Source organism: Peromyscus eremicus, chromosome 15, assembly GCF_949786415.1.
Source record: "Peromyscus eremicus chromosome 15, PerEre_H2_v1, whole genome shotgun sequence".
NCBI classification, from domain to species: domain Eukaryota; kingdom Metazoa; phylum Chordata; class Mammalia; order Rodentia; family Cricetidae; genus Peromyscus; species Peromyscus eremicus.
Window position 1 is genome coordinate 62,093,411 of NC_081431.1, and position 24,469 is coordinate 62,117,879.

The 24,469-nt window shown below is 39.9% G+C and overlaps 1 protein-coding gene across 2 annotated transcripts in view; it reads left to right on the forward strand.

Moving 5' to 3' along the window:
* Positions 1–18,967, forward strand: part of LOC131925418 (zona pellucida sperm-binding protein 3 receptor-like) — a 46,049-nt gene extending 27,082 nt beyond the window's left edge. For both annotated transcript variants that reach the window (XM_059280736.1, XM_059280734.1), the window contains 5 exons: positions 3,534–3,731; positions 10,903–11,103; positions 11,573–11,650; positions 17,659–17,867; positions 18,547–18,967. In XM_059280736.1, coding sequence (XP_059136719.1) covers positions 3,534–3,731; positions 10,903–11,103; positions 11,573–11,650; positions 17,659–17,867; positions 18,547–18,756 — 896 coding nt within the window. In that variant the 3' untranslated portion in view covers positions 18,757–18,967. The remainder of the gene's footprint in view (positions 1–3,533; positions 3,732–10,902; positions 11,104–11,572; positions 11,651–17,658; positions 17,868–18,546) is intronic.
* The last annotated feature ends 5,502 nt before the right edge of the window (positions 18,968–24,469 follow it).

Consider the following 24,469-nt stretch of genomic DNA (forward strand, 5'->3'; position numbering starts at 1 on the left):
CTTTACCCACTGAGTCATCCCGCTGACTCCCGAAATCCACTTTAATGTAATAATCGCACAAGTTAAATTTCTATTATACTTTTTTCTTCAACTTTTTTGCTAGAAGGAAGATATTCTTATCAGTAATCTTTTACTGTTTTTTAAACTACTTCATGTGTATCACGTAGTTTTCATGCCATGATTCTGTTGGCAATGTGGATTATATAATTACTAAAAAAATCTTCCTGTAGGACATGCCAGTGTGGTAGGTAGCTCAGTGAGTAGATGTGCTTACGACCAAGCATGAGGACCAGAGTCTGATCCTCAGGACCCACTTGCTGGAAGGTGTTCATGAAAGAAACAGCCCTCATCTCAAAGGAACACAAAAGATGGTTTATTCTAGGGCTGTCTATAAGTGACCATGGCCTGAGAACAGATTTAGGTTTCCTCAAATCCCATGTTCCAATGAGGCAACAGTTCCATAAGGTTTTTATAGAAATGGAAGGGCATAAATCATGTTGGTGGTTACATCTGGTAATCCAGTTCCAGCAAAGTGGGAAACCTCTGTTGCCTGCCTCAGATGCTGTAGGATTACATTCCCAGCCCTTTAGTTGGTATGTAACTAGGGATCTGTTGAGCTGTGGAGTTGACACATGATTGCCCTGCAGGAATCAGCTTTATAAAGAGAAAGGGACTTTAGGGGAGAGAGTATTAGAAAGGGACAGTATAATCAATTTAAAACAGTGTGACATGACCTTAAAGGACAGAAAAGGTTTCCTGTTAAAACTAGAGTGATGCTTCTTTAAGAGGGATAGTGGAGACAGACAGACAGACAGACAGACAGACACACACACACACACACACACACACACACACACACACACACACAGAGAGAGAGAGAGAGAGAGAGAGAGAGAGAGAGAGAGAGAAATAGAGAGATAGACACAGAGATAGATGATAGATATATTGAGATAGATGATAGATATATTGAGATAGATGATAGAGAGACGATAGATGATAGATGATAGAGATATAGATAATAGATGATGATAGATACAGATAGATGATAGATAGGTAGGTAGGTAGGTAGCTTTGATGACAGGGATGGTATAGCGAGGCACAGATGCACTTTTTATAAGTCCTAGGGATCTTGTGGGAAGTCTTACACCATGTGATTTAGTCTGGGACCCTTTGTCTGACAAGGAGCATACGGAGCCAGGCACTGCTTGGGACCAAAAATTAGGAATTGTAAAATCATAGCACAGCAAGGTCTCTGAACTCTTCATCCTAAAGAGAGAGAGCTGCCATGGGTGAAGAACAGGCATGATTTCTCAGGTTGTGGGATCAGACTTTTTAGAGTGACCAGCCTCTAACAGGAGCAGGCCACAACATAGTATTTCAAGTCTTTTGGTTTAAATTTTAAAAAGAAGAATGAATTTATAGGTAAAGAAATCAGAGGATGAGACATGAAGAATAATGGACATCAAATGTGAGTCTCTGGCTTCCTCAAGCTGACTAAAAACAGAGGACTGGAGTGCAGCCTCATCCATCAAGCTGGTAGTCAGGGGTGGGCTCCGGGGCCGAGGCTGACCTCTAGATTCATGCATCAGGACGACATAGCCCATGTAAGTGTGTGTAGTGTGTCAACCAGTAGTCTGGGTGAATGAGCTGGCAGGCAGACTACAGAGAAGGATACAAACATAAGGAGACCAGGTCTAGAGGTCTATGAAGAGCTTTGAAATACATTTCTTAAATGAATTTGATAAGATGAGCTCCATAGCAGACCACAGAGCAGACACTGTGAAGCGTATAGTTTTGATATGTTAAGGCAGGTTAGGGAAGGCAGTTGAGAAGGCATCGGAGGGTAAAGGTAGGCTTTAATATAATTGTGCTTGTTACAGATGTGTCTAATGTTAATTTTACTGAGTAGTTTTAAAGCCTCAGTCACAGGAATACTGTCACACACAGAGGAAGGTAATAGATCGATTACTATTTTTCAAAAAGGATAAAATATCTATCCCAGGATAATTTGGCTTTGGATCTGTAATGTTGTAACTCTTACGGATGTCTGTTGGAGACATTCTGACTGCACAGGTATAACTTGTTGGCACTTCGCCACAGATGTGATTTCTAATTGGTAACATCCCATTTTTCTGTGCATAGCACTAGCATCTCATATCTCACACGGCTAGGAGCTGACCCCAGGCCTCATGAATGAGGCTGAGGAACCAGGAAGGTCTTCAGAAAGAGAAGCAATTACCAGAACCACTGAGAAAGAAATTCCTGGCTCATATGAATCTGTTCATCACTATCACCTGGTGTGATTTTTCTTTTGTCCTTTTCCTTTCAAATAACATCTTATATGTGAAGTTTTAAAATTTGAATAATGGAAGCAGGTGGATCTCTGTGAATTCGAGGCCAGCCTGGGCTACAGAGTGAATTCCAGGAAAGGCGCAAAGCTACACAGGGAAACCCTGTCTCCAAAAATAAAAACAAAAACAAAAACAAAAAATTAAAAAGAAATTTGAATAATCCAGAACTCAGTATGTCCTAAAGAAGTAACCAAAGAAGGAAACAGGTATTGGGAATTAAGTATAGAAGAGATCTAATCTAATTGTTTGGGCCAAGTAATATAGGAAGTTTGGTAAGCAGTTGTATATATGAATGTCCCAGGGAGGATTAATTCTGTAAATAAAACTTTCTGCTGTCCACAAGGCAAAGGCTATACAGCAGGTGTTTTTACTCTGTAAAAAGACATATAAAAATTCATCTAGATGTTATGAGGGCACAGCTCAACTCTTTTAAAAAACCGATAACCTTTGTGTGGCACGTAGATATAGCTCAGACACAAAGCCCAGGAAGTTTTCAATGGATCTCAATTTTGACAATTTCCCAGGAAGTCATCGTGAATGAACTGAATCGGATCCTCTAAACTAGCATTTGTCAGTTACAATGATCAAATCCAAACAACCTTCAATTATCTAACGTACTTCATCTCCGCCTCAGTTTTTGCATTGTGGACCTTCCACAGCTTGCTTGGGTTTTCTAACTCTGTCTTAGCCATCTGGCTTGGCGTAACGTCTTACCACGTTCTTTCTCTAACAATTTCTTTATTTTTACACATTGCTCACCTATTTTCCTACTTCCTGGTTTTGCTTTGCTTTTTAACATCATGAGATATTAAAAATATAATCTACTAACCTAGTGAGAGAGAATTATGCCCAAATTACATTTGTAGCCAGAGCTGTAAGACAGCTGTTAAACAGTTTTTGGATCATAAATTATCCTGTTACCAAGAAAGGCAGAAAACTTAGTCTGTTAACCCTTTGATTGCTGATTACTTTTAATATACTGAAAACAACTTTTGTGAATAAAACCACTACGTTCAAAGGGAAACCCAGGAAGTTGGTTCTGAAACACCCACAGGTGCAGGTCATCTCAGTAAGTTACTTTTGCTACATAAAGCTGCGACAGTCATGTTAAATACCATTCTCACGGTTCCCATGCCAGTTCCAATAACATATTTCTTCATGGTTTTTTTTTTTCATGGTCAGGTGGTTGTACTGGCGTACCAGACATTCCCTATGCTTCCTGGGAGGGCAACAAGCTTGCTTTAAGAAATTTTCAAATGTTTGAAATTGGGACCAAACTGAAATTCCAGTGCAAACCTGGCTACCAATCGCCTCCCAACGACCCCCAGACTGTGACTTGTCAAGAGAATCTGATGTGGACACCTACCAAGGGCTGTGAACGTAAGTGACCTCAAACTTGAAAAAGCTATCGATTGTACACGTCTTTTAAATTATTTGTTGAATGTATTGAGCACAATCTTTGAAATTTACTGAGGCCTGTTTCATAATATAGGATATGATTAGTTTTTGTAAAAATTCAGCACACATTTGAAAATATGCATTATTTTGTGATTATTGTTAAAGTGTTCTATATTTGTCAATTAGCTCTAATTCTATGATTGTGATGTTAGAATTTAAATCTCTCTCTCTGTGTATATATATATATATATATATGCATGTATATATGTCTGTATATATATATATATATATATTTGTCATTTAGTTCTAATTCTGTGATTGTGATGTTAGAATTTAAATCTCTCTCTGTGTATATATATATATATACATATATATGCATGTATATATGTATGTATATATATATTTGTCATTTAGTTATGATTCTGTGATTGTGATGTTAGTATTTTAATCTCTCTATGTATATATATATATGTACATTATATATATATATATATATTTTTGTCATTTAGTTCTAATTCTGTGATTGTGATGTTAAGATTTAAGTCTATATATCAGTCTCCACTGAAGGACTGATGACAGGTTTATGTTTTATCTTTTATTTTTTAAAACATTTATTTTCCTTTTTGGTATCTTGAGATGACATTAATAGATATGTACATGTTTGAAATGACATATGTTACTGATGTTTTTCTCATTTTATTATTATGAAATGACTCTTTATTGCTGTAGTTATTTTGTCTTTAAGTTATATTTTCGTGTCAATATAGCTCACAGCTTATTTAAGTTTGTGTTGTGTGACTTAGTTTTAAGCTTTCTGTTGTTCAATATTTTAAGTATGTTTTAAAATCAGGTTAATGTGTAATTAATGTAGTTAGTAATGCACTTGAAATTATAACATATAATCATATTACATAACATAGTATATTACGTTTTCTGCCTTTTTGTATTGTTATCTCCTTGACTTCTTTTGAGTTTATCATTTCTTTACTTTTCTGTCTGTGTGTCTCCTCCTTCGTCTCTTTTTCTACACACACACACACACACACACACACACACACACACACACACACACACCCCTACCTTTTATTTGCTTTAGTATACAATAAAAATTATAGTATGCATTTTTATTTTTTTGCTGTACCACAAGTTAATGCCTTCACCTCTTTCAAGGCTTAGGAAGACTTAGAACCCTAATTTACTTCCACTTAAGTGCTATGACTTCTTTGTACATGTCAATTCTATGTAAGTTTTAAATGACACATAACTGCTCTCACTGATACCTGCTGTTGAGTCTCTTCTGATTCTTTAGACTCAGGCTAGCTGCCATGTCCCTTTCCCCAATAGATACTCTGGTCTCCTTTAGTGAGGGTCTGCTGATGATAAAACGTCCTTTGTCTGTCTCCTGCTGTGTATTCATCTTAATGTTTGGGGATACGTTCTGTAGATAGCCAAGTCTAGACAGACAAGGGTTTTCTTTGGTCACATATTTTATTCCATCTTGGTTTATTTCTGTCATGAATTTTACTATTGTTTACTCTGATTATTATTTGTGGGGGACCATTCCACCCCCACTTTTCCCCAGGGTATTCTTGAGCAGGAGCAGCAGGAAATACAAGATAGAAATATAGTTAGAGAGAAACAGACAGAAACACAGAATAGGCTCAGGAGGGCCTGGATCCTTATCTATCGGACCCTGACTGTCTCTGCCAAAGGGTTTTTAAAGGAATGCCAAGGGGTGGAGCAAAAGACATCCTCCCAGTCACAGACAAGTGCAGATCCTTCCAACCACCTGGCAACCTTGCCCGTGGTCAAATCACCCCCTTATGCAGCTCTGCTCTGTCAGGCAAACTCAGATCTCACAAGGAAACTTCTGTGCGTGCATGCATGTAAAAACAATTAATGAGAAAACAGGTCTCATACTTGAAAGAGAGCAAGGAAGGGTATATGGGAGGGTTTGGAGGGAGAAAAGAGAAGAAAAGGGAGAAATGATGCAATTAGAATCTCAAAAATAAAAGAAAAAATCCCATCATCTTTAACAGTTTCAACTTCAACACTGTTTAAAAGTCCAAGTGCAGAGTTCAGGCAGTCCATTAACTGTGAGCCTCTGTACAATAAAATATCAGTTACATGGTTCTAATATTCAATGGCATATAATAATAATTTCTACTTTAAATGGAACAGAGATGATGTAGAAAGAATTTTTTTTTTTTTCCTGAGAGAAGGTTTCTCTGTGCAGTTTTGCTGCCTGTCCTGGAGCTTGCTCTGTAGATCAGGCTGGCCTCGAACTCACAGAGAGTCTGCCTGGCTCTGCCTCCCAAGTGCTGGGACTAAAGGTGTGCACCACCACTGCTGGGCTGAAAGAAATTATTAAAGTGAGACTGAAACCCAGTATTGAAAACGCTAAATCTTGCAGCTTTCTGTCTGGCATCTGGGGCACACAATGGAATCATCTGGGCTCCAAGGGGCATAATCTTTACAGTTTCACACAAGGGCCTCTTAGGAATTCCTCCTAGAGACTCCAACCCTATGACATGCTGACTGGTCTTAGTGACTCCCTGAAACTTCTGAACAAATCTTGCATCTTTCATGTTTTTGAAACAAGTGCCATGTGGATGCTGCTGCTAAGTTCTACTGTCAGTCAAGGATGGAGGCTGGCCCTGTGGACCACAGCTGCTGTGGGCTGAGCTACAGAGGAGCCACTTTCCTAAGCAGTCATTTGTAGCTAAAGTTTTCCTGCCTGGCCCACAGTCAGGACAAATCTCTCTCACCCACCAGTCCCACAGCCACTCAGACCCGACCAAGTAAACACAGAGACTTATATTGGTTACAAACTGTATGGCCGTGGCAGGCTTCTTGCTAACTGTTCTTATAGCTTAAATTAATCCATTTCTATTAATCTATACCTTGCCACATGGCTCGTGGCTTACCAGCATCTTCACATGCTGTTTGTCATTGTGGCGGCTGGCAGTGTCTCTCTGACTCAGCCTTCCACTTCCCAGCTTTATTCTCCTCCTTGTCCCGCCTATACTTCCTGCCTGGCCACCGGCCAATCAGTGATTTATTTATTGACCAATCAGCAACACACTTGACATACAGACCATCCCACAGCAGTCATTTTAGATCAGGGAACCCTGCAGCTGCCCTGTTGTGTTGGCCATCTCCTCTTACATAAATTTGTGTTTTCATAAATTGGCTCCTGGGATGGGTGGGGTCTTGCTTCCAAGGAGCCTTTCTTGTTGTCCAGTGAAAAGAGTGGGTTTCTTTTAGACATTTGTAGGTAGGCACTTCCCCTGCCCGAAATTTTAAATTTGTATGTACAGCTTTCCTTGCTGCATTTCATATTCTTTTTAATATTTTTGCTTCATTCTCTCTCTCTCTCTTCCTCTCTCTCTCTCTTTCTCTCTCTCTGAAGAATTAATCATATCTTAGATTGAATATTAGGATGTCTTGACATTTCCTCTGCCAAAGATATTAGTTGCTTACTTATGAGTTCAACATCACTCAAGTTCTCAGGACACAGGCAGAATGAAGCCAGATTCTTGGCCAGAATAGCAAAAATGGCCTCTTGACCAGTTCCCAATAGAGTTGTTAATTGTTCCTCTCTGAAACTTCATAAACTGGCTTCCAGAGTCTGCTTTTGATGTTCTGGTTTTACAAGCCCCACCACAATGGGTCTTTAAATTCTGTTTACAGGGCTCTGGGTCTGATGGTCCAAACTCTTCCATGTTCCTCCCTAAACCAGTTCCAAAACCCAAAGTATCATATGTTCACATTATAACAGCAAATACCCCACTTCTTAGCACCATACAAGGTTAGGAAAGGTTTGTTTTGACTTGGGGGAAGTCCACCACATTGCATGCATAGTCAGGAACCAGACAATCTTGAATGCTAGAACTCAACCTATTTCCCTTTTATGCAGCCCAGAACCCAGGGCATAGAATGGTGTTGCCCATATTCACTTTATGTCTTTCCATCTCAATTAACCTAATCTAGATAATTTCTCACAGACACACCCAGAAGCTAGCCTTATCTATTAACTTAATCTAGATAGTCTCTCACAGGTATGAGCAGAGATTTATCTCCTAGGGGGTTACAGAGCCCATCAAGTTGACAGTATTAACCATTATAATTTGCCTAATATTCCTAATACTTTCTGAATAGAGTCATTGGGCTTTTCCTGTAAAAATGATAATGTCATCGGTGAAAAGTGATGATGACTTCCTCTTACGACTTTACATTTAAAATTTTTCTTTCATTTGCTTGCTTGCTGTGGGTAGATCTTCCAGTACTATCTTGACTCAAAGTAGTGAATGTTGGCATTTTGTCTTATTCCAGATCCTGTAGAGAAATACTTCAGCTTTACTCATTTAGGATAATGTTGACTACAGGTGTATTGCATATGGCATATGGTTTTTATACCTACTTTGCTCAAAGGTTTTTTTTTTTTTTTTTTTTTTTTTTTTTTTTTTTTTTAGTTTTTTCGAGACAGGGTTTCTCTGTGTAGCTTTGTGCCTTTCCTGGATCTTGCTCTGTAGACTAGGCTGGCCTCGAACTCACAAAGATCTGCCTGCTTCTGCCTCCTGAATGCTGGGATTAAAGGCATGCACCACCACCGCCTGGCTGATCAGAGATTTTTACATGAAAGTATTTTGAGTTCTATAAAAAACACTTTTCATTTATTATCAGATTTATTTATTTTATTCTATTAATTAGTGTATTACATTTATTGATTTGCCTGTGTTAAACCATCTTTGGGTTAACTCTCAATGGTAAAACATCTTTTTAACATGCTGTTGGATGTGGCTTGATAGCATTTTGAGGATTTTTGTGTTTCTTTTTTCAGGGCTATTGGCCTATAACATTCGTGTTGTTGTTGTGCCTTTGTCTGACTCTGGAATGAGCATCTTATAAAGAGTTTAAAAGAACTCCTTTGGTTTCAGTTCTCTTATATAATCCAAAAACTGGTATTAGTGAAATCCCTGGATCTGTTCCCACCTTTGATAGGAGAGTTTTTATTCCTGGCTCAGTATCATTATTTATCAGTGTTCTCTCTCTTCTTGACTCAATCTTTGCAAGGCACATGTATTCAGAACTGTATCTCTGTATGTGCACATTTCTTCTGTATCTATTTTCCCTGCTAAGGCAGGAAGATCACAAGTTTAAAGCCTTCTTGAACTACAGAGCAAGCTCAAGACATTTATGATGTTCTTTGAGTCCGTGGTTACCACTGATATTTCAGCACAAGTTAACATCCCAGGTCAAGGTTTGCCATAAGTTGTGAACTGAGTCTTTATCAGTGTTTTAGCAGCCAGAGGTACTCCAAGCCCAAACTTGTCACAAATCTACAGTTAGTGTGATGCTCGGGATGGGTGATGAGGATGCTAAAGAGGGTATTCCATTCATATTGGGTCCTGAAGACTTTTATTTTTGCTGGGGCAGACCTAGAATCCTCATTCATGATCACTGGCTTGTAGTTAGGTGCCACAGTTTATGCCTGAGGTGGGCAGTCCTATGATCACCTGGCTAATGGATCACTGGATCATCCTGGAGTCTATTGCTTGCCATGACCAGCAGAGCACAACACAAGATCAGGACCAAAGACCAAGACTCATCTTCTATGACTGCCTGCTATTCCTCATTTTTGGTCAGAGAGTATAGCAGCCTGATAGAAATGAGCTGTACTGTATATTCTAACCAAGCTTTGTTTGTGTCTCCACCTGTTACCTCAGCAGTAGTGGGTGTAGCAATGGGCACTAGCTTTGGATCAAGGGTTACTGTGTTCTGCCCATATTGAGTTTTATTATAGCTACAAAGTCGAATTTTGATCTTACTTCCCTTATCCTACCTTCAGCAGATGGAGTCTGTCATGATTGAAGGTTAAGGTAGGTCAAGGCTGAGAAAGGAAATTAAAAATGATCCCTGGTCACTAAATCTGATACTAATCTAGTCCACACTGGAAGTTTACACCTGAACAGACCCCTGAGAGAATGTCCTTAGGCTCATACTATGGCAGACAAAAGAAAGAAAATTCTGTTCATCCCTAACTCTATCAATAGCTCCTATGCATGCGTTTGTCCTTTAGAAGCCTCAGATTTTCTTTTGTCTATGGGGATTCTGTCCACAGACACTGACTTAGACAGAGGGGCCATGGAGCTCTGTCCAGTAGTGGCCACTGAGGTAAACCTGGTGCTGGGTGTAGGGCATATGTCTAGTTCCCTCTCTTTATTCCAAGTAAAAGATGTCTCTCTCCCTATTGCAGTACTTAGAGTTGGGAACAGGGGGGAGTTGGGAGTGACTGGCTATGATACCTGTAATTCTTTCCTCCTTTCCTTCTTCAATGCATCTTTTCTTTTTAACTAGGCTCAAACTTATTATAATGCCCTCGTGCCAGAGTCTCCTAACTTTTGGGAAGGTACTTTTTATGCATGGCTAGTGGTTCCAGGTATACATGTAGTGATTTGAATAAGAATAGTCCCCAAAGGCATATATGCTTAAATACTTGATCCCTGGTTGCTGGAACTGTTTGGGAACAATTAGGAGGTGTGGCTTTGTCGGAAGAGGTGCATCACTGGGGGAAGGCTTTGAGGTTTCAAAAGACTCACACCATTCCCAGTGAGCTCTCTGCCTTCTGCTTATGAATCAAAGTATGAGTTCTCACCTGCTGCTCCAATCACCTGTCACCATGCCCTCACTCTACCATCAAGGTCTCTAACCCCATGGAGCCATAAGTCCATTAAACTCTTTAAGTTGAGTTCATCATGGTATCTCATCACAGAAACAGAAAAGTAACCAACAATACATTTTAAAGGGGGAAGTGATCAAATAAAGACTTATTCTTCCATCTTGATACAGCCCTTTCTTTCTTTTTCTTCTGAGTCATGATTATAAACACTAAAAGTTAAGTATACTCTATTGATCAGCCCCTAGTGTTGTAATTGTTGACTATGTTGCTGTATTGCTTTGTGTTGGACGTTTCTAGAATTTATTCAACTGAAACTTTATACCTATTGAGCAATTCTTCCTCTCCTCTGAAAGCAACATTCTATCCTGTTACCATGAGTTTGATTATTAATGTCTTTCATAAAGTAGAGCAAAAGCTTCAAAGGTGTCTTTCCCATATGATGAAGTATGCCCATTTCTTCGTATCTTCCAGGGATATGTTGCCCAATACCAAATATGGAGAAAATCAAAATTGTAAGTGAAAGGAGAGATTTCACTGGTATGTGCACCTATGCCTATGGAGACTATGTTTTCTATGTTTGTGGTGAAGGTGCTTCCCCTACGTCTACTGATGGAAGGAGTGCATGTCAGGAAAATGGAAAGTGGGACCCTGCAATACCATCATGTCAGGCAGGTAAGAATATTGAGGGAACTTGTCATCATCATTTCCCAGATATCCCTAGTGATTCTGTGCAGTTTTATGAAGAATAATCTTCTTAAAAATCTGTGAGTTTGGGATTGTTCTTCCAATAAGTATTATGCAGAAGATCACAGATATTTGCCCTAGCACCACCAAAGCTATCGATAGAGTTACGGATCAAGATATACTGACAGGGTTTACAAAAGTTTTTGTCAAAGAACATAGCATGTTGAATAAAATCCTTCAGTGTTGCAGTTTGTTAATGTTCTTGCATATATTATCTGTTAACATTATGGCCAATATTGTAGTAATATAAAAGACTATTCCGTGAGTCTCTGTATTTGTACATCAAGGGGAAAAGAATGGCTTATATAATTATTAAACAATGAGAGAGTTTGTTTTGAAGGGGAAGATTGGGTCCTAGTGACTGACATCAACTTTTCATTTCCTTGTTCTGATTCAGGCCTGCAAAACAGTCCTGCTGTTACTTTACCAAGCTTTGCAGAAACAAACTCAAGCATTAAATTTATATCTGAAAATGGTAAGATGCTGAAAATATCATTGAAGAGCAATGTGAATCTTAATGATTATCTTAACTCTGAATGATTCCTTAATTCAACCTGACAGTCTAGTGCACGCCATAGTTTGGGTTAACATAAAAGCAAAGTTTAAGAAGATAACTTGGGATCTAGCAGCTAATTTTGTAGAACATCATAGGAATTAGGGGTGGGGGGTGAGAATCATGGGGAAAATGGTGTCCATCCATAGTCTTAAAGATCACTGTAAAGGAGAGTTAAAAGTAAGTTATCTCTGCTCTGGGGGTTGTAATTGATATAACTAATCTTCTTTCACTACTGCCCATTCTATTTCCTTCAGTCAGCACTCAAGTAGGCTTGGACTTTTTGACAGATGCGATAGCTCTAGCTGTTACTCCTGGTGAACAGAATTTCTTCATGTCTCATAATTGCCTACTCAGTATAAACCCTATGGGTGCGACTCAAGAGATACTCCAGTGGTTATCTTGGGCTCCAGATATACTATTTCCTGAACCAATATGTACCAGACATCCTGGCTCTTCATCATGACCGCAGCCTATTACCGCACAGTATGGTAGCATTTCTCCTCATGCAAGCTGTCCCAGCAGGTGAAAAAGCCAAGAGGAATTTGCTGAGAGCTATAGCTTAACTATCAGTGGACAGCTTCAGTGTCCACTGGTTGGATTGTTTTGTCTCTGGCCTTAGAAAGCGTGATATCTGGTCTACTGATCTAAAGATACAAGTAGAAAAGTAAATTATGCCAATATTATGCAAATGGTTTGGTAGGGTTAATTTTGAGTGGCCTGAACCATACTGGCCCTATGTTTTCCACCTAGTAGTCACATAGCTGCACAGAGATACTGGCCAACATCCTGGAAGGTAGCATCTCTATTCTGTTAAATGTGTATGTGTGTGTGCGCGCGCGCGCGTGTTGTATGTTTATATGTATGTATGTGTATGTTTCCTGTTTTATTTAATATTTGAGGTTAGCATGCAAATCAATGAGTTTTATTATGGAGCTTTTATACATTGTGTCATTATGCTTTGTCCTAATTTGCTCCCCTCTCCTACTGTTCTCTGCCTCCTGCCTACTTTCCTTGGGCTGGTTCTGTTTTTTCCCTGAGAGTATCCTTGCTTTGCTTTCATGTCACAAATGTTATGTCTTTTCCTCTTTACCCCTACCATAAGAACTCTCCCTCCCCTCTCGTGACTTCCTTTCTAGTTGCACAACTTACACACACACACACACACACACACACACACACACACACACACACTTAAATAAAAGAAAGTCAAGATAAAAACCACCAATGTAGAAACCAGAGAAAATAGGAATAAGCTTACATTGACTTTGTTTACAGAGAAGCTAGCTAGCATATGCCATGCCAAGCGGTGTGTGTGTGGAGAAGGATTCTACCAGGGAAGTGTCCTGAAAGACTCAAAGCATCTGGTGCAAGGAGAGCTTCAGAGCTGCAGACAGTCTGTGCTACTGAAAACCCACACCAGAGGACAAATAGTGCAGCCACAGAAGGAAGAGAGCAGACACACACTGTAAAGGATGTGGGAGAGTCTGAAACCGGAAGATGGCCAATGTCCAAATTCCCCCATCCTTGTTATTGCATGGAAGAGCAGGTGCTTGGATTGTAGGACCATGGAAAAAAGCACTTGACAAAGGCTAAACACAGCCTGTTGGAAGCCACCAAACAGAGAACAGTGCCACAGCAACCCATAGACACAGCCCAGAGTTGAGAGATCTGCAGTGCTAATCATCGTCCCTATCCCAGTATTGTCCCATGGAGCAGGGGATCCATCCTAGTGCATCAGCACTCAGAAGATCATGTATCATCCTGATACAACAGACCTCAAGCTGTACGGACAGTGGAGGTGCAGCAGAGGTGTGAGCAGCTGATACTCAGAGACTTTCGGCACCCCCACCCCTGCCATGGCATGGAGGAACCAGACAGATGACAGAGGTTTTTATGCAGTGTCCTGATGGACAAAACCAAGGTAAAAGCGGGCACTGAACTTTCCCCCAACCATCAAGAAATGTTGACAGAGAACATAATACTCTTTAAAATTAAAGCTTTATTAATTTATAATAAGAACTCCCCCCAAAAGTACACACCCATATTGACCAGACCCAGAAACTGTGCATTTCAATGAACTTCTATACACGTAGAATAGCTGTTTTGAAGCTGTGAAACCTCACCTGTGACTTATACTTTCATTATCAAATACATTTTCTGCACTTATCCACCAACAGAAATTGAAATCAGTAGCTTTTCTGTCTACTAGTAATGAGCTTTCTGACAAATTATATAAAATATCCCATTCACAATAGAAATAATATCTAGGAACATGGAGCTAAAGAGATGGGCCAATGGTTAAGAGCCCTGTTGCTTTCTTACAGTATCTGGGTTCAGTTCCCAGCACCCTCCATAACTCTAGGTTGAGGGGGATACAAGATGTCCTCTTTTGACCTGCAGGTACCAGGCAAAGCACGTGGTTCACATACATCCATGCACACATATGAAGTAAATTAGTTCATTAAAAATAAAATTGAAAATATATAGGAATACACCTAACCAAGAAGATGAAAAACTTAAAACACTGAAAAAGGAAATTGAAGAAGACATTAGATGTTGGGGGAAAAAAAAAAAACAACTTTGCTCCTGGGCTCACAGAATTAACACTGTGAAAATAGCTAGCCTCTCCAAATAAATTTATAGATTCAGTGCAATCTTCATTAAAATTTCAATGACATTTTTTTCACAGGACTTTAAAAAAATCTAAAATTTATATGGAAACACATATGGAAATCTTACAGATAGTCAAAGTAATCCTAAACAGACCGAACACAGCCAGAGGTGTATTATCTGATCTCAAACTGGACTACAGAGCCTTAGAGATAAATACAGCAGATGTGGTACCAGTACAAAAACAGACACATAGACCAAGGGAACATAATGGGCCCAGAAGTCAACTCATACAGATATGCACACCTCATTTCTGACAGAAGAGTTAAAATTTATCAAGAAAAAAAATCCCATTCAAGAAATGGTACTAGCAGGCAAAACTGGGCAAGTACCTGTGGAAGAATGAAATTAGGCCCATATTTCTCACCCTGTACAAAAGTTAATCCAACGTGGAGCAAATACCTTAACACCAGAAATGTTTAGGCAATTATAGAAAATGATGCTGAAAATATTTCAGAATATAGATGTTGGAATTCTCCAGGAAATAGCCACAGTTGTTGACAAATGAGGTTCCATGAAAATGAAAGCCTTCTGCTCAGCAAAGGAAACCATCAGCATAGTAAACAAACAGCCAACAAAATAGTAGAAAAGCCTTTCCAGCCACACTTCAGATAAAGGGTTAATTTAGAGAGTATTTTAAAAAATGCAAGAATTAAACACCGATAAAACAAACTTCCGTTCAACAAGTAGGCCAATGAACTGAGCAGACGGCTCTCAAAAGAAGAAATACAAAGGATCAATATGTATTTTTAAAAGTGTTCAGCATCCTTAGCCATCCGGGAAATACAAATTAAAAGTATTTTGAGATTTGAGCTCACTCATCAGAATGGCTGTCATCAAGAAAACATGAAAACTAATGCTAGTGAGGCCGGCCATAGAGAAAGAGGAAACCTTGTTTACTATTGGTGGGTGTATAAACTACTGCGATCATCATGGCAGTATGGAGGTTCTTAAAAATTAAAAATATAACTAACATATGTCCCAGCTAAGCCACTTCTGAGCATACACTCAAAGGAGTCCATATCTTACCACAGAGATACTTGCACATCCACATTTATTGATTCCCATGGAAACAGAATCAGCCTAGATGGCCCTCAACAGATGAATGGGTAGTGAACATGCGGTACATACACACAAAGACATTTTATTTGGCCATAAAAAAAGATGAAATTTACACATCAACGTCTAGAGCTAGAAAAAGTGCTCGGAGGAAACAGGCTAAGGGAAACACATTCTGTGTGTGCTCTCTCGCATGGGGCTTTAATGTGGACTTTGTATATTTATGTGGGAGTGAGCCTGCGGAGAGGCCAGGGCAGTGGTAAGGTGCCCAGCAGGAGAGAACGGGCTTCAAGGGAGGAGGTAGGGAAGATCACAGGACACACGTGACATGACGTGACGCAGCCGAGGCTTCAAATGGGAGGGGAGGAGCGAGACGGAGGAGAGTGGACAGGGGAAGATCAATGAAAACTATGTGAAAATGCCGGAAGGAAACCTTCTCCTTTGTATGGTCGTTGGGGAAAGGAAAAAAAAAAAGGTTCAATGCATTTCCCCTACTGAAGTTGAGTTTTCCTTTGGCCCCATGTCTCCTTTTTCATACCTGTTTCTCCCTTTCGTTTGAGAATGTCTTCACTCTGTTGGTCCTACACACCGCGTTTGAAGTAGAGAAACAGATTTCACAAGCTCACAGATGGAGGGATTTGCCTCAGGCTGTGTGATGCCTTGAGTCTCATGAAGATGAGACTCCGAACTTTGTATTTTTTAGGTTGGAACAAGTAAGACTTTGTAGTTGTTAGCATGGAATGGAATTTATTCTTCAGTGGGAAAGACATGAACTTAATGTTCAGGGGCAGGAGGGTATTATTTGATCGAATATATCTCCTGTACTAAAGTCTCTGTGCTTGAAACATGGCCTGATGCAACAGCACTACAAAGTAAGAGGTGACTGAGCCCTGAATCGCTCACGTGCTTTTCCTGGGGATGGAGCAGCTGTGCCAGTGTGAGCTGTAGTACATGTGAGCTGTTTGCTCTGCTCTTTCTGGATCCTTTATCACACTCCCCACGGAGTCATGAAGGAACCAAATCCAAACCTTATTCCTTTAGATGTGCATAAATAGACTCTAAATAAACTCACTTCTCTGTAGATTACCCAGAGTACAGTGTGCTGCTATAGGAAGAGACAATAGACAGACACCTCCTTACTTTGAAGCATGTATGTCTGAATGTGTTGGAGGGTATGTTTTGGTTGGACTTTCTGTGTGTCTTGTATGTCTTTTCATTGGGTACATTTGCCTCCTCAATGTAACACCAGGTCCACTAGCAATGCATGGAAGACAGAGTTCAAAAGAATAACAGCAATATTTTCTGTGGATCAAAGCCTACCTAAATTTTACCTTTTACCTATTTATTTGATAACATTTAAGATATGAATGGTAAACTTAAAAAAACTGGCAAAAAATAAACATTAAAATGAACACTAGTTTTCTTTCCTTCCTGAGCCTTAAAAGCACAGATAAGCACCGTTGCCACAAGCAGCCACTACTATTCAGTTGTTCTGTCTTTCTAGAATACTTAGAGGCTAGACTTGATAACTTTGATCTAAGAATCTACTTGTGCCTCTAGTAAACTTTCCACGACAACCTTCATTTCTTTCCAAGTATCCAAGAAAGAGGAATCTCAAGGGTTAACACATAGTTCATAAAGTGTTGCAAATTTCCATTGAAACCTTATGATGGCCACCATCTTTTCACTGGCCTTTCTGTGTCTGTGAGCCGATGATGCTCCTGGTCAGTAAGCTGATATAAAGTGAGGATGAGGTAAGAACCTGACTGCCTCTTCAGTGTCCTTGGTTCCTGCATCATTTTTGTTAGCGACCAAAAGCCACTGTTCTGTTGAACCCTGCAACATTAAAAGGTGAGGACAATGAAAAGCACATCCTTAGCATCATGCATTCAATCAATGCTGTGAGACAGAAATGCAAACATTGGTTCTAACACTTAAAAGCTACATGAGACTTAGAGAATTAACTTTCTCAGTTTCATGGTTGGTAAAATGTTAATAACAATAGAAACTAATTCATAGAGGTATTATAACAAAATTTATAAGGCAACGAAAATTTAGCAAATAGATATACATAGTACTTTTCTCAATAGGTGTCAGGACTATTATAATTATTATTGAAATCAGTAAGTTTTGCAGAACTTGAATGCAAGTATATACAAAGTTCCTCATTTTCATTGTCTAAATTTGACACCACTTAGAAGAAGAAAGCACAAGGTATGTTCCCGTTAAAGCTGTGTGCCCCAAACCAGTGATCTCACATGGAAACCTGTCTGTGGATAAAGCTCAGTATGCTGAAATGGAAAACATCACTGTTCGTTGTGATACTGGATATACCATAGTTGGTCCCCCAAACATCATTTGTTCGGAAAACAGAACATGGTACCCTGAGATACCCAACTGTAAAATGGTGAGTGGCACAATTTGGGGACCTTCTACGATGTCACCCTTAAATATAGTAATCTCTTCCCAAGGCTCTGTCCCAGATTATGATGGTGTCACTTGACATCTACCAGATACCTGGTTTACCAGATATACACTTATAACCTTGAAGCATCATGGTGAGATTGAAGGAGTAGGTTTTTCTGCTCTATGGCTGGATCCAGAACTTTAGAATTGAGGATTTCCTAGACCTAGTGCCCTGACCATAGCTTCCCATGTTTGGGGTCTGTATACTTTTGCTTTGCTTCTGGAGCATTTCAGGACTCCCCCTCACCTATCCTTATGGGGCTTCTCTGGATCCTTGGAGCTGTGTCTTTTCTTCAACTACACTCTTCTGCTCTTCAAGAGCCAGATGTAGTGGCATATACCTATAATCCTAGCAGCAAGGAGGTGGGCATAGAAGGGTCCTAACTTCAAGTCTGTCTTAGGCTGCAAAATCCTATCTGAAAACACACACACACACACACACACACACACACACACACACACACACACCTCCTTCGTAGTGTGGCCTGCATGTGAACACCTACTAAGGATGCAAAGTCTCCTGATTTTCTTATGTCCATCAATTATATTAACCTCTCTTTTGCCAAGAATCCCCCTCAGGCTGCACCCTCTCCCAACTTCTTTCCTTACATTCCTTGTAGACGGTCCTTGAACACTGCAGACCAGTGACTGAAGGCAGAAAACGCTTGCAGTGCTTCTCAAACCCAGAAGATGTGAAAAACGCCCTGGAGGTGTACAAACTGTTCCTGGAGATCGAAATACTAGAAAGGGAGAAAGAGAAGTGGACACGAACCCACAGGAAACCTTCGAAATATGTGAAAATTAAGGGGCCATTCAGGCCTTTTGGTTAATGTACAGAATCTCCATGCAGTGGCTGTTCTGATTGTTAAGCACCACCACTCCTGTTAAAGTTTCTGAGCCAGAAGAACTTAGGTGGTTTTTATTTATTTTTTTTTTGAAGCTATGTCAATGATGATTATTGGCTAGCCATTGTGGTTCAATTGTCCACTTGGCTTGGCTTGACTCCCTGTAATGGTTAAATATAAACTATTAAATACCAAATATTTGTGTTATCATTCTGTTTAGTATGTTACATAATTATGACATACCCGGGACACAAATTCACTAACATGTCTGTAGGTAATTTTATCTCTTCTTTATTTTCTACATTGCAGAGAAAGCAGCTCAGACTATCCTAACCCCATTCCTGCTGAATTGTCACTGAATGCCATGACACTGTGTCTCATGAGCCCAGCACCTGCCAGTTCTGAACTTGCAGAACTAGATCTGAATTTAAGGAACATTATTCTGCAAGAAGAGAACCTTACCCAGCTGCAGAGATTCTTTGGTGCCCCCTTCTGGTCACTTTCCACACTAACAAGGACTTGTAGTTTCCCTTGAAAGCAAATTGGTTTTGTGTGTTCCTCCACATTATAGAAATGAAATCAGATATATATCATATATGTCCTGGTTTGTTTGTTTGTTTTTGTTTTGTTGAATTGACACCAGTGAGAATTATCTTAGAAGAGGGAACCACAGTTGAGAAAATGCTTCTGTAAGACTGACCTGCAGGCCAGCCTGTGGGTATTTTCTTGATAAATGATTGAGGTGGGAAGGCTCAGTGCATTGTGGATGGTGTCACCCCTGGATGGGTAATTCTGTGGTATATAAGAAAGGAAACTGAGAAAACCAGGAGAGAAAGCAAGTCAGCAACATTCCTTCTCTGTATCAGTTCCTGCCTCTGGTTCTGCCTTGAGCTCCTGCCCTGACTTCCATGGACTTAGAGTAATAAGATGAAATAAAAACGGTCTCCTTCCCAAGTTGCATTTGGTCATGGTGTTTTATCACAGCAATAGAAACCCTAACTAAGACAGACACAATAAATTAACTCTATCTCACCTTTGTTCATAAACATTTGTGTACATATGTGAATTTTGCGTTTAGTTGAAGTTCATTTACTTTCAATGCTATTTAGTTTTATATCACTCTGTGACTATGCCACATTTTACTTGTTTCAAGTAGACAGACATTTGGGTTATTTTCCATTTGAGATATTATGAGTTAATTCAGAATATTTTTGCATGTGTCTTCTATATGGATTTTTTATTCCATGAGGAGCTAAGGGTGAAATTGATGGTTCACCATGCATATGCATGCATTTTCTCAGCAGCTTTCCAAAATGATTCCACCAAAGGGTGTTTCCACCCTTTGCTCTTTCTTCTTGGAAAATTCTGCAAGGCACCAAGTTGAGCTTCTAACTTGTTCTTTTCTAAAGATTAATGAGCTTGAATAACATGTTCACTGAAGGGAACTCCCCTCAGTCCACTTAAGTGCACAGCGGGGTCTCCCTCCTAGTCCCAGGATTAGGCACAAACCACACCCACACATTTGTTTTCACATAGAGATCCTTTATTAAGCAGGGAAGGAAAGTTAAAATGACTCCTTTCTGACTTGGCAGAAAAACAGCAGCAAATGACCTTGCAGGTGTAATTTTTAAGAAGAGAGAGGGGAGGTCTGTGTTAGAATGGGCTAGGATGGTGGTAAAGGAGATGGGCTGGAAGGGGAGGGGGAAGGGGTACGGGTATTTATCCCAGCGGGACACAGACTGCCTCTGGATAGAGGGGAGACAGACGTGGCACATAGGCAAATGGTGGTTTATAAAGGTAAAGGGGGAACCCCGTGTTAGGATGAAGTGTTTAATTTTAATTGAGCATGTTAATTTGGTGAACCAAAGGGGGCTTCTGATAGCTGGACTTTGGTAGTCAGCCTCAGGAGGAGGAAGTGGCCAAATAGGGACTAGACCTTGGTGGCTAGCTTTAGGAAAGCTGGCCAGAGTCCTTTCATTCACTGTACTTTCAGATTTTCTTTTTTTATGAAGTCTTAATGTGAGACCAAAATGAGCCATCTTAGAAATAAGACCAAAATGCTTTCACCCTAAAACTAAGGCCTGAGATATCTCCTTTTAGGTACAGGCCATGAGTTACTAAAACCAGTCAGTTCAGATTCCAGAAACCAGGAAATGTAAAAGTACAGAGTCAGAAGGTAGTCGCGAGGTAATGCCTGCCAGACTATGGAATGACCTCTCCCTGGTTTCCAGGGTAACTGACCACAGAAATGCCCCCACCTGAGGGCAGCCAATGAGAAATGGTGGCGGGCAACCACTCCCTTAGAAGTAAGATTAAGCCATGATTTCTAGAAAGCCCCTAGAAGCGAGTCAATCAGAATTGTATCCATACTAGCACCCCTAAATGATGTAACCTTGTGATTTTTCCCTTTAAAAACTGAGCTTGCAGACAGGCGGGCACTTCCTCCAGCCTCCACTGTGTTGGATGCATTGGACGAAGTCCCTGCCTAGACTTTTATTGCTTTTGGATATCCAGAATTAAACCTTGCTTTTGCATTCCGGCATGCTCGTCTTTGGTGGTCTCTCTGGGGGTCACGATCTGGGCACAACATTAATTAGAATGTTTCATCCATTTTTCCATTGGCTTATTCATTTAATTGTGATTTAGTGTCCAGATGTTAATAAATTCCAGTCTGTTCTGGGATGGGCATTAAGGCACCTGTTTCCACACTATGATGTGCCTTTTTTCCCCCCACAAGGTTTTATATATATAAACATAAACTCAGAATGTAAGTATAACGCAATGCAGTGAACCCTACACATTTGTAGTTTTCTGACTTGTAGACTCAACCAGCTGGAGTTGAGAACTATTTTTCCCACCCAAAAACTTGTACCTGTAATGAACACATGCAGATTTCTTTTTTTTTGTCATTCTTCCCCAAACAATATAACAATTTTTTATATAACATTTAATTGTGTTAGATATTCTAAGAAATGTAGAAAATTTAATATTTAAATTTAACAAGAATATGTGCATAGCTCATACACAAACATTTTGTGATCATGTAATAATCATAAGTTATTTGAGTTGATTTTTTTGGTGTCTGTGAGGAATCCCACAAGTATCACAAAACACCTGTATTTCACTTTAGACCAGAGTTTTCTTGTATCTTGTTAGAGAAATATACCCAAGAATATACTAGTTATGGACAAAAAAAATATACCCCAAGGTTATAAAATATAATTTTCACATGTTTATTTTAGGATATAGTGGTGGTTTGAATGAGAATGGCCCCATAGGGTCACATATTTGAATGCTTAGTTTCCAGTTGGACTGTTTAGGAAGGATTAGGAGGTGAGGCCTTGTTGGAGGAGGTGTGTCACTAAGGGTGGACTTTGAGGTTTTGAAAGCCCACACCAGGCCCAATCTAAGTCCATCTCTGCCTGCTATCTGCAGATCAGGATGTGAGCTCTCAGCTACTTCTCCAGTGCCATGTCTGCTTGCCTCCCACCACATTCTCCACCATGATGGTCATGGGCTAATCCTCTGAAACTCTAAGGAAGGCCTTGATGAAATGCTTTCTTTTAAAAGTTGCCTTGGTCATGATGTTTTATCACAGCCATAGTAACTAAGATAGAAATGTGTAATTTTATTTTCACATTTATACCTATGATTCTGAAGTCATTTCGATACAAACAAGTCGACCACATGTATTTTGATTTGTTATTTGGTTTTTGGTTAGTGATGCTTGGCATGTTTGGCTGACCACAGCAATACCACACTGTATTATCTACTACAGCATTATGATGTTGTGATGGAATGCTAGTTAGGACCAGTGAAGCTCCACATTATCAGTCTATTGGTGTTCCTTTTTCTTGATGTCAGCTGAGTTTCCATGGTGTTGTGTAGCAGTTTCCTTGGAGATTGAAACATTCCATCTCTCAGAGAAGCTCCTTAAGACAGAAGGTAAACAATACTAAGTGGCTTCAGGAAGTCCCTGAAACTGACCAGATTCACTAGGCCTCCTTCCCTCCCAGAGTAAATAATAAAGACCACTGAGGGTCACTTTCAGATAAGCCATGTTGCAAAGAAGATTCTGAGATCATACCAGCTACCCAGAAGAAGCAGAAAGCAGCTGAGCTCCCTGGAAGAGGTTTATGCCTACAGAAAGGACTTGGAAAGGACTTTCCAACCTGTTGAGCTGCCTGTAGAGTGTTCGGAGACTACAGGTTCCCAGCTTTATGACCTGTTACCAGTGCTAGAGTGGGCTTTGGTCATGCGCCTACCTTTGAGTCATTTCTGCTCCTGTAAGTAACCCCTCACCCATATTCCTGAAAGGAACTCCAATAAAACTCATTGGTTCACCAAGTTGGACTTTAGTGGTATCCATACTTTGGTCTGCTGTGGATTCCCTATTTTGGGCAAGCAGACATGTGTGTTGTGTCTCCCCAGGAAAAGTCTTGTCATACGACAATAGTGTATCCTATTATGACAGAGAATCTGTTTCTCAGTAACTCCACAGATGATATATGTGGAAAAAGCCTGACCAACCACAAGCGTATGATCCAAATGCAGATGGGAATCTATTACTGTAAAGGCCAATTACTGTGTCCTCCATGATGGGAAGTCAAGTGATTGACTGGCCTCCCTGGGACATGGTCTTATAACGGGTGTTGGTAGATAAAAATGTTGGTTCTCATTTTCTTGTAGATAAATAGAATGTTTCCATCTGAGGTTCCCTAAGGTATATATAGCTCAGTCTACAGGTAATTGATCACCAATGTAAACTCTATTTCCTTCTCTTCCGTTTTCATTCCTTTTGTCCATAACTAGTATATTCTGGGTTGCTTTTCATGGTATCTTTTTTTTTGCACTCAATTTTAAGGACTTCTTGGTAAACTAAGCAGACCAGCAAGCTACTTTTCCATTTACATATAGATATTTTAAGAAATCATTTTGTTTTTTTAATGTTTTTAAACATTGAATGCACACACATTTATATACTTTTTATTTATTTAATGTGTGTGGGGGGTGGTGGTGAGTGGGTGAGTGAGTGTGTGCCGTGGCACACAGGTGGAGGTGAGAAGACAACTTGTGGGAATTGGTTCTCTCCTTGTACTCTGTGGGTCCTACAGACCAAGCTCAGGTTCTTAGGCCTGACAGCAGACACCTTTACCGGATAAACAATCTCACAGAACCTTTGCCTATTTACCTTTCTCATTCAGTAGATACTGATATGATCATTTGGGCCGGGGTGCACAGGAGAGGGATTCCGTCCATGGAAATCTCAACTCTTTTGTGTACTTTAAGGAAATGAACCTATTATTATTTACAATTTTCCCCTTAGCATAAAACTTAGACTTTCTGAACTGAAAAACATCACAGAGCTTATTTTACTTTCAAACTCCTTTCAACACACATGTAGATAAAGGCCTGAGTGACTAGGACTCATGATTCATAGTAGGTTTTATGGGGATTTGGTCTCCTGATAAAGTCACAGTCTGTGGTCATTCCTACCCCAGTAGAAGTGTGAGGTTTCTAGGAACACTGACCCAAGTGGCTGTCTCAGGGATCCACCCAGGAAATGTTTGTAAATTAGTTCCACATAGTGTGAAAAACTTGAAGCAGATGAGTTTAAGATCGGACTTGGCAAGTCATAAGAAAGTTAAGCTGGGCATTCTGTCTTTCTCCCCTGTCTGCAAAACATGCTACTAATACT